The sequence below is a fragment of the Oryza glaberrima genome, chromosome 10 (assembly GCF_000147395.1).
Source record: "Oryza glaberrima chromosome 10, OglaRS2, whole genome shotgun sequence".
Classification (NCBI taxonomy): domain Eukaryota; kingdom Viridiplantae; phylum Streptophyta; class Magnoliopsida; order Poales; family Poaceae; genus Oryza; species Oryza glaberrima.
Window position 1 is genome coordinate 6,110,647 of NC_068335.1, and position 11,084 is coordinate 6,121,730.

At 39.5% G+C, this 11,084-nt stretch overlaps 1 protein-coding gene across 9 annotated transcripts; it reads left to right on the forward strand.

Annotated features, from left to right (window-relative positions):
• Positions 1 to 318: 318 nt before the first annotated feature.
• LOC127786321 (uncharacterized) lies at positions 319 to 10,107 on the forward strand. 9 transcript variants are annotated; one of them, XR_008019947.1, is made up of 17 exons: positions 448 to 1,093; positions 1,244 to 1,346; positions 1,711 to 1,753; positions 1,882 to 4,508; positions 4,587 to 4,674; positions 4,767 to 5,896; positions 6,215 to 6,582; positions 6,720 to 6,824; positions 6,911 to 7,040; positions 7,145 to 7,398; positions 7,477 to 7,686; positions 7,762 to 7,854; positions 7,931 to 8,032; positions 8,115 to 8,567; positions 8,668 to 8,874; positions 9,008 to 9,078; positions 9,671 to 10,105. XR_008019947.1 is itself a non-coding variant. In XM_052313681.1 (16 exons), exons 6-15 carry the CDS (start codon positions 6,544 to 6,546, stop codon positions 9,047 to 9,049), a joined length of 1,635 nt encoding a protein of 544 aa, XP_052169641.1. In that variant the 5' UTR covers positions 456 to 1,093; positions 1,711 to 1,753; positions 1,882 to 4,508; positions 4,587 to 4,674; positions 4,767 to 5,896; positions 6,215 to 6,543; the 3' UTR covers positions 9,050 to 9,078; positions 9,671 to 10,088. The 9 variants fall into 9 exon arrangements, 3 of the variants coding, with proteins under 3 accessions (XP_052169643.1, XP_052169641.1, XP_052169642.1); XR_008019951.1 differs by lacking the exons at positions 448 to 1,093; positions 1,244 to 1,346 and adding an exon at positions 319 to 436 and having other exon boundaries at positions 1,872 to 4,508; XR_008019950.1 differs by lacking the exons at positions 448 to 1,093; positions 1,244 to 1,346 and adding an exon at positions 319 to 436.
• Positions 10,108 to 11,084: the final 977 nt, after the last annotated feature.

Consider the following 11,084-nt stretch of genomic DNA (forward strand, 5'->3'; position numbering starts at 1 on the left):
CTTTTATTTTCGTTGCAACAAAAATAAGCTATCACCACAAATAAAATATCGTTGCAATAAAAACTAAGCTATCACCAAAAAAAAAAATATCGTTGCAACGTACAAGCCCTATTGCCACGACTTCGATTTTTGTGGCAATAAGCACACAATATTTGCCACAACTCAGCCGAACCTCCCAAAATTTAGCGCAAAATATTTCTGTGTTTCGCGGTTTTGGGCGTGTGAAATGATCGATTAACTCCCAAAAAAGTTAGTTCAGTTATTAGTACTATTTATCAATCTAATCTATTCCATTCACACGGCTGGGCAGTGCTCCCGTGACTCTAAAGTCTCACGGAGGAGCAGCGCCTGGTGATTTCACCGCGACGGTGCCGCCGTCAACCGCGTCACGAGGAATTCCTCCACTCCGTTCAGTGATTCAGCTTTCAGCCTTCAGGTATCCTCCGTTTTCATCCCCTCATCCTCATCGAATACACAATTTCTTTTTTCACGGTCTAGCCAAATTTCCCAATCCGTCGGCGCTCACCGCCTTCTGTGCCGCCTCACTTGCGCCGGCGACCGGATGACGCCTGCATCCCCTCCAATTCATCTTCCTCATCCCGATCTGATCCTCCAGCCCTAGTTCCACAAGCAACATGCCGGAGATGTGTGCGGGAGGGATCCAAGCGAGGTGCCCGGCTAGAGGCGCCACATCCGCCGGGGAAGACGAGGGTTCGCTGGGGAAGACGAGGGTTCAGTAAACGCATGAGAGAGCCACTACAATGGAAGGATGCGAGGGTACACAGGGTCGGCTTCGGCCCCGGCGTCGACGAGGAAGCGGAGCTGGAGGATGTCGCTTGCTGCAGATGGGGGGCCGGCCGCGGCGCCATCGATGGAAGTTGAACGCAGCGCCACCGCCGTCGATGGAAGCCGAGCGCAGCGCTGCCGTTGACGGAAGCCGGGTGTATTGTCGGATGCCGAATATGCCGCGTCGCGCCGCTGCCGCTGCCGCCGCTGGGCATAGCACTGCCTCCACCGCCGGACGCCCTATGCCATCGCCACCACACTACCACGTAGGCCAGGGCACAAAGTTGCCATCCAATGGGTTGTGGAGGTAATTAAATTGAGTTATTGGAGAAGATAGAGAGAAATCAGACTGGAAGACATGATTTATTTTTTTTACTAGTGCTATTGATTTCCCAGGCATAAATTCATATTATTTTTGTATACATATATAGACGTATCCCGTATCCATGTTTTTCAGAAAATGATGTATCCTATCCATATCCGTATCCCTGTATCTCGGTAACATAGAGCAAAGGATGTTGCTTGCTGCAGATGGGGTGACGGCCGCAGCGGCAGCGACAGTGAGTAGTTTAGAACTTCAGATTAGCTATCTTAGTAGGCAAGCAGAGCAGGCAGGGCGAGCATTGCTAGCGTAGAATAGCTCAGATGAGTTATGTTTGTTTCCGAATTTCTGTCTTTGTTTCTGAATTTCTGTCTCCCACAAGGTTACCTTGGTTATACTGCACAATATCCAAATTTGCTATACACGGTCTCTCATATTTATTAATTTCTTCAGTTTGTCCAATTTCTCATATGAATTTTGAAAAATAAGAAACACCTTCCATGGGAATACCAATATATCTGTTACTGTCCAATGTCTATTTTTCAGCTCAAATCCTCATGATTTTGTTTAGTTCTAATTTATCTGTTCATATCTTTGTACAGGAATATTTTTTCTGGTCAGCCTACAGAGACAAGTTCTGGCAAGGTGAGTTTATGTTCACACAGTTTCTCCATTTTCCTTAAGATCATAAAGTGCCAACCATATTTTCCTTGTTTTTTTTTCATTAAATGGGTGGTTTGATACTATTAGTAATATTGTATAGTGATAAGCAGGAAGCATGTCAGTAGATAGGAGTTGGATGCGCATGAGTAGGACAACTGCAGAGTGGCAAAAAGGGTTGCAGGAATTTTTAAATTTTGCATTTCAAGATGATAATCCTGGGGATAATGCCCCCTATCCATGTACAAGATGCCTTAATGTGGTACACAAAACACGCTCCGAAGTGCAAAGTGACTTGCTAAGGAATGGATTCGATGAAAGTTACATACAGTGGGTTTACCACGGTGAAGATTCAGATGATGACAATGTCACTGAAGGAGTTGGTGCTGATGACGTCACAAATGATGGTGCTGCAGTTCGTAATATGATCAATAGTCTATTAAGGGGCACTAATCCTGAAGCCACCTCAAGTACTCATGAAGACAATTATGCTGATAACAGTGGGACTTTCACTGAAGATGGGAATGTTACCGCCACTGAAGCAGAAGGTAGAAAGAATGAAGAACCAAATGAATGCGCTAAGGCATTCTTTAATTTACTAAAAGATGCTGAGAAGGAATTGTATCCAGGGTGCAAGGAGGTGACTAAGTTGTCTTTCATTGTTAGGCTTTTTCAGATTAAATGCATGTTTGGGATGAGTAACAAGGCATTGGAGGCCATACTTGAACTGTTCTCGCTTGTTCTACCAAAAGACCACTGCATTCCGAATAGCCTAGAGAAAGTGCAAAAGGCTATTAGAGACCTTGGCCTAGACTACCAAAAGATACACGCATGCTTTAATGATTGCGTGCTATTTCGGAAGGAGTATGCAGACTTAGATGAATGTCCAATCTGCCATGAAAGTAGATGGAAAGAAGGGTCTAGTACCACAAGCGAGGCCAATTCTAGCTGTAGAACCAAGAGGCGTATTCCACGCAAAATACTACGGTACTTCCCTCTTACTCCTCGATTACAACGGTTATATATGACCGAGACTACCTCGTCGCACATGAAATGGCATAAGGAGGGTCGAGTGAGTGATGACACAATGAGACACCCAGCAGACTCATTAGCATGGAAGCATTTTGATGATATACATACACAATTCGCATCTGATGTTCGGAATGTTAGGCTTGGGCTTGCATCCGATGGATTCAATCCATTTGGGATAATGAGTGTTTCATACACTACGTGGCCTGTGATATTAGTCCCATATAACTTGCCACCTTGGTTGTGTATGAAACAACTGTATTGGATTATGTCAATGCTTATACCTGGCCCTAAATCTCCAGGAAATAACATTGATGTATACTTACAACCCTTGATTGATGAGCTCAAAGAACTTTGGTCAAATGGTGTTTTGACATGGGATGCTGGAAAGAAAGAGAATTTTAGGATGCGTGCTGCCCTTTTATGGACAATAAATGACTACCCAGCTTATGGAATGTTATCTGCATGGAGCACGAAAGGAAAGTTAGCATGCCTTTACTGCCACAAAGATACTGACTATTTTTGGTTAAAGTTTTGGCATAAGTATTGCTACATGGGCCATCGCCGCTTTTTGCCTTTGACCCACAAGTGGCGGCGAAACAAGGAGTGTTTTAATAATAAGGTTGAAAAGAGAGCTGCACCAGTGCCATTAACAGGTGATGAAGTGCTAAAACAATATGAAAGTTTTGATCAAGTCATTTTTGGGCGGGCCACAAAGAAGAGAAAGCGCGACGAGGAAACTAGATCGTACAACTGGCGAAAAAAAAGTATATTCTTTCAGTTACCATACTGGGAGACTTTGCTTGTAAGGCATAATTTGGATGTGATGCACATTGAGAAGAATATTTGTGATAGTGTACTTGGCACTTTGCTTGATATGGAAGGTAAATCCAAGGATAATTTGAAGGCTCGTCTTGACATGCAGTTTATGGGGATACGAGAGGATCAACATCCTTTGGTGCAAAATGATAAATACATCTTGCCACCAGCATGCTATACTTTGAGTAAGGATGAGAAGACCTATTTATGCAAATTTTTAGAAGGAGTTAAAATGCCTGATGGTTATGCCTCAAACATAAGGAGATGCGTGGATGTTAAGGGTTGTAAGGTGTCTGGACTTAAAACTCATGATTGTCATGTTATATTCCAGAAACTTCTTCCCATAGCTATACGCAAGATATTGCCTGAAAAAGTAGTAGTTCCATTGATTGAGCTTAGTAAATTTTTCAATGCAATATGTTCCAAGGAGTTGAATGATGAAGATTTGAAGAAATTGAGCATTTCAATCAGCAAAACTCTTTGTGAGCTAGAGATGATCTTCCCACCAGCCTTTTTTGATATCATGATGCATTTGCCTATTCATCTTGCTGAAGAAGCTAGACTTGGAGGACCTGTCTGTTATAGATGGATGTACCCCATAGAGAGATATTTGCGTACACTTAAAGGCTATGTGCAGAACAAAGCCCACCCCGAAGGTTCCATTGCAGAGGGTTTTGTAGCAGAGGAGTGCATGACCTTTTGTTCTCGCTTTTTGGATAACATTGATACAAAACTTAACCGGCCAGGGCGACATGAAAGTGCAACTATAAATGAACCACCATCAGGACTAAGCATATTCTCCACAATAGACCGCAAGAAGAAGGGGTTCACCTATGAAACAAATTAGGCATTATTTGTTAACAAATTGTGAGGAAGCGACTCCATGGGTCAAGTATGATATTTTTGTGCTTTTTTCCTTAATGTCATGCTCATTAATTTTATTTACTCAACCAATATATTCTTCTTGTAGTGAACACATTGATGAACTGAAAATAAAGAATCCACGTAACATTCAGAAGCGACACAAAGATGAATTTGTAGATTGGTTTGAAAATAAAGTGAGGATGATCTACATATTTTAGTTTTTGTTTACATTGAGACTTATTTTTATCATAGAAAACTAATAATTTCCATGTATTCTTGAGCCCAGATTAGCAAACTCCATGGAGAAGGAAAAACAAGTGATCTTTTATATGCACTTTCTAGAGGGCCTGACCATCGAGCACGTGTTTACAACAGGTGTATGGTTAATGGTTTTTTGTTTCGAACAGCTCGCATAGAAAACAACCTCAATACCCAAAATAGTGGTGTAGTTGTGAGAGGTGACGATAGCACCGGCAATATTGATTGGTTTGGCGTGATTAGAAAAATTGTTGCTCTAGAGTTTGGATTGGATAAGGAGGTTGTCCTGTTTGAATGTGACTGGTATGATATTCCTCCTACAAATAGAAACCAAGGTAGAGGCTTTAAAAAGGATAAGTTTGGAATTATTGACATCGATACAACTCGATTTCGATACAAAGATGAACCTTACATTCTGAGCATTCAGGCAGAGCAGGTATTTTGTGTGAAAGATGTAAACAAACCAAACTGGTCCACTGTTGTAAGAGTTAAGCCTAGAAACCTTTTTGCCATGCCTCAAGCTGAGATGGAAGCTGACATTGACTCAATTAATGTGGGAGTGGAAGAAATGAACATACCACGAACTAATGAAGATATCACAAACTGGAGTAGAATTGATATGGAAGGAGTAAGTGGTGATGCTTCTGTAATTGAAAAAGCACATGCTGCCCAGTCCACGTATGAGGATGGTGATTCAGAAGAGGATGAGGAAGAGGATGATATCTACATTGACGATGGACACGTTGCACCTACACATTTAGTAGACCAGGACTCAGATGATGAATTCTTTGTGTAATCTTTTTCTCTGTTATTGATTTTTATCTAAAAATCTTAGTGGTGCTGGCTTTCTGCCTCTATTACCTTGTATTAGCTTTACAAATATTATGTGTGATACGTTTTGCTATTTTGCTACCTCACATAGCATTCATATCATTTGTTTTTGCACGAATTGTGTTTGTCAAATTTATTTGATGGCAGCACAGTAACTTCTTATTTGCAATTCTGAAATATGCTGAGAAAAAGAAACTCGCACAATTTTTTTCATTTTTGTTGCAGATCCACCAGCACAGGGTTGGAAGGGTGCATATATATAGTCTCTCTTTGTAATTGACTTGAAACGTCCTGCACACAAAGACTTCAGCCATCTCAAGGTGTAAGGTATACTATTCTCTATCAATACTAAATGTTCTTCTACTACTACTTCCTCTACAGCTGATTTGCAACCAGCTACTGCATCCTCTACCTCTGCTTCTTCTACTTCTGTTGTTGCACGGTTTCCAACTTCTTTCTCCTGCGTGTATTACTTCAGAATTTTTCTCATACAATTCTCTATGATTCAAAATGGGACGCTATTGTTGTAGTTCTCTATTACCTGACATCTAGAATATTTTAGCTCACCACTTTTTACTGAATATATACATATTGTAGAGTTTTTCATGTAACTAATACTTGGTGTTTTTTCTATGTGGTGTGTAGGATGGCCGAGGACACCTGGACAATAATTCTTCAACTCGATGGGGCAGCTCCAGAACATGAACTTGTATAGTGGGAAATGGACAAGGACCTTTTGTGCTTTTTCAACTTAATTGGTTTGATTCAAGAATATGGGTTCACAGCACTGGACTACATGTACTACAAGAAGAGAGAGAGCAGTTCAATGGCCACTCTAGTAGGAATACAAACTGACAGTGATGTGCAAAGAATGGTTGCAGCCCATGAAAGTGAAAAGAAGGTCAGAATATGTGTGAAGCGGGAGAAAGCATGCGTGGATAGTAGTGTTAGCATAACATCTGTCAAGTCCTCGAATGAAATGGCTAGATCTGAATCAGATGAAGCTGGAGAAGGTAAGTATATTTGGATAACTCTTAATTTCTGTTGAGTTAACTTCAGTGCTCAACTCCATAATAATGTGGTACCATCAAGTCGTTAGCGCTATATTCAAGAAGTGCAGCAATTAACTAAAAAATATTTTGTCATATAGCATGCGCAGCAATATTCCGAGAGGACTCAATCAAAGCATACAAGAGTTCAGAGGCTAGAGTACAAATATTACATACACTCCGAAAACGCAGGGAACAAGAGAGGGGTAACTAATTTGCCCAACCATATGCACTGCATATTCATATTAATTGCCATTTTCATGATATACTTTAAAAAAACTATCTGTTGCAGGTCAGTGTTCATCAACAAATGTTAGTTCTGAACAACATAGTGACCTTGATGATCTGGAAACCAACGATACAAATCCATCACCAACAGATTGGCCATCTCATGCTTCGACGGTGTCGTACACAATCAGAAGGTAGTACGGTTACAAAATCATTATTTCATATGTTCCTTTTCATTTGTATGGAACATCAACACAACTATTGTCTTAATATGCAAACTATTTCTAATAAATTGCAGATATAGACCAATCACACAAGAAAGGGCGTGGTACACATAAAGGTTTTAAAGTGGCTAAAAAAAGATTCAGTAGTGGTTCTCAGAAACTCCAAATTGAATTCTCTACGAGATTGGGAGGTCCCATAGGAATAAACCACCGCTCCTTCGTAGAGGAAGTTGTTATGTATACAAAAAAGAAGGCACCACTAATTGGAATTAGAAAGTGGAAAGATATACATGAGACAGTGAAAAAATCTATAGTTATTGATGTGCTGGTCAGTACAATGCCTTTATTGTCGTTAACACAGTTCATTTCTAAATAGCTAAAACTAATTTACTTTCTCTCTTGTCAGGCTAAGTGGGACCTCGCAGACACAATAAGTACAAGGAACAAGATTAGGGACATTGCAAGGGAGCGTTACAAAGGATGGCGCTCAAATTTGCATGCTACATTCCAAGCATATAGTACGGATGGTCTGCGATTTAAAAATAAGCCAGAAGAACTAAACATTCTGGAATGGGAATATCTGATACACTATTTTGGGACTGATAAAAAATTCCAGGTTATATGATTTACACATTTGATTTTGTAAATTTTTGTTTTCTTCCAATGCTCTTACTTCTATTTATGGATACAGGAGATGAGCCAAAAGAATTCTGAAAACCGTAAGAAGCAGAGGACTCTTCATGTTACTGGTGCGAAATCTTTTTCACAGACCAGCTATGAGAAGGTACATCTAGTATTTTAGTTATCTTTGCTATGAGAAATGACCTATTTGTTAACATGGTATAACTTTGTATTTACAGAGAGATAAGGAAACAGGGGAAGAGCCAAGCATACTTGACTTATGGCAAGCTACTCATACGAGGAATGGTGAATGGTCGAACATTGCATCAAAGGATGTCTATGTAAGAAATATTCTCTTATGAAATATTTTATTGTTCGCTATTGTAGTGCATTGGAGTAACATATGCATTCTTTTCCTCTTAGGAAAATGCACACAATGAGATCAGTGAGAGAGAAGCAGATACAGGAAATGCAGTAACAAATGAAGAGCAAAACATTGTTTTCCAAGCATGCTATAGGGACTCTACAGGTTGTAAAACATCTCAAGCTCGTGGACAAGGTTACATGGCTAAACCTCTAACCACTACAGCAATGTTGCATGCTAAATTGGATGAACAAGCTCGTGTAACTTCTGAAACCCAGCAACAGAATGATAAGCTCTCTTCTGAGGTTGAGGAGTTGAAAGCAAAACTTGCAGCTCGAGAAGAAGAAAGTGATAAGGCACTTCAAGCAGAGCGCAATGAAAGGCTTCGATTTGAACAAGAAGAACGGAATGCAAGGCTTAAAATGCAAGAAGAAGAACGTAAGGAAAGGGAAATGCTACGGGAGGATATTCTCAAAATGATTACTACGCAAAGCGTAGCATCGGAACAACAGGTAATGATTGCCAAAATGTTCACATTCACCAATATTTGATATCTTATATATGTCAAATGTGGAATCATAATATATATATTTCTTGTTTTATGGTGTGAAGTCTGATCTGGCAATAGATTGTCCAACTGAGAATAGAGAACCACATGACACAACAAAGAAGGCTCGAAGCATTCAGAACAACACAGTTGTGAAAGCACTTTTTAACAGCGCTAATTTGCAAGGAACAACAAGTACTACCCGGCAAAATATTTCTTCACAACATCTTAGGAATGTTGCTAGAAATTTTGTACGGTCCGGAACTGATCAGGTAATTACAAATCTTCAGCAAGCTGCTATGTTGAAATGATCTTTTGCAAAAAAATTTACAATATGTTTTCCTGCTCATGGTCTGTTTGTAAAAAAAATAATTTCTTATTGTGTATGGCCAAATCTTGTAACAGGCCAGAGGAGAAAATGGAAGAATGAATGAAAGAAATATCTAAATCAGCTCGGGGTTTGGTGTAGCATCCAGGTAATGATCTGGTACTTTTGCTACTTAACTCATTGGATTGTATTAGTATTTGGCACGTCCCCTTTGCTGACAAAAACAGTTGCCTGTTTAGTTTATTAGTATATGGGGCATCTAAGCTTCTGTTACTGCCCCATAGGCCTTTGTTTTGTTTATCTGAGCTAACTAAGATAAGCATGCATGCCATATAAATGATTAGCAACACAGTACTATATATAGCCACCACATATGTAACAAAGCATATATATTTCAGTGGGTCTCACAAGTCAGTAAATAACAGGGGCATGGCTTAAAAAATGTCAGATATAGTGAGCACTAATCACATTTGTTTATGTTTCCATCAATCCAAAGAACACACATGTCCATACAGTGGCATGATAGTTATGGCATATGACTTCTAACTCAATTTAATCATGTTAGATACTAAAATTAGTTGCACTGCAGACTCTGGCAATGTCCTTTATTTGAAGAAATTATGAAGTTTTGGTAACTATACATGCTAGCAGAAAACTAGATAAAATAGCTCTGCATTTTACATGGTGACTTTCTTTACTTTAAATACGACTTGTAACTATATGTCCATACATTTGTACAGGAGGAACAATCAACTCTGTTACTGTTGAATGGCTGGAGCAAACCACGACAAAATCAAACAAGTGATGGCTAGAAAAGCTAGTTTCGACAACAATGTTACAAACTCATTAGTTTCAGAACTTTTAGTTTTATCAGACAACTTGTATTTTAGCATTTGGAAATTTAACATACTCATATTGTCATCATTACTTTGGGTATCTGAAATATATTATGTCTTATTCGCGGAAATATCAGACATCATAATTCTTGTGCGCATGAGTTGCAAGGGTTTTGCCATTTAACATATATTTCTACTCATCTTGCAATAGTACCAAATGATCCATCCAATTACTGATGTAACACAATTTCTTTTCTATAAAAGCTAGAAGAAATTCATTTCATTGTAATAATACTTATTGCCACAAAAATATTTTAGTGGCAATAACCCATATGATATATTGCCACGATTAATGCTATGTGGCAATAACATATATTAGATATTGCAACGAAACTATTTTGTGGCAAGCACAACTAATGCCACGCACGAAGTGGTGGCAATAATTATTTGTTGCAACGATGTTAAGTGTTGCAATATGTTTTTTTTGCCACGATTATTTTGTGGCATTATCAAAGTTTGTTGCCACTAGATAAAAATTGTTGCAATAACCTATTGCTACTGTTTCTATTGCCACGGCTAGCAACGGTTTTAAAATGGTGGCAATATGTATCTATTGCCACGATTTTAGCATTGTTGCCACGATTTTTTTCGTGGCAACAAATCATTTTCCTAGTAGTATATTGCAAAACTGAAATCAAGGTAGTTGCTTGCTTGCTTGCTTGCATCAGCGTGGCACGTCGCCTTGATCTATGTGGATCGCAGGTACTTGCTGGAGCTGAGTTGAAATGTTACTGAGTAATATTTTGGGTGCACGAGTTGCCGCCCATCATCGTTAGTGGCCAGCAGTAGCTGATGTTTTATGTGCATTTTCATGCATGTCGCATAATTGTTGTAACATATATATGACAATTCGGACTTAAGTGTACGTCTCTTACTTGCTAGGAAAATCATGGCGTGAGTTACATGTAAACAAAGCAAACTAAGTTTGTCAAGGTCTCCTCACTCCGGCCGTTCCATGGGAGGAAGTTCTTGCTGATGGACAATGGATAGAAGAGGAGGATGCGTGGGCGTGACTAGTCAGCATGAGCTTTACTTTGCTATACTAGTCAGCATGCACGTGGAATCCACGTTACCAAACAAATTTATGAAAATGTTGAATATCGATCCCATCTGAATCTCTATTTAGAAAGACAATCTTGAAAGCAGTGCACCAAATATAACCATCTACAACACACCCACTTCTTTACCGATTTTGCTATACTTCTTACGACCGTTTTTTTTGCCTCAAATCACTCGAATTTGATTCCGGCGGATCACT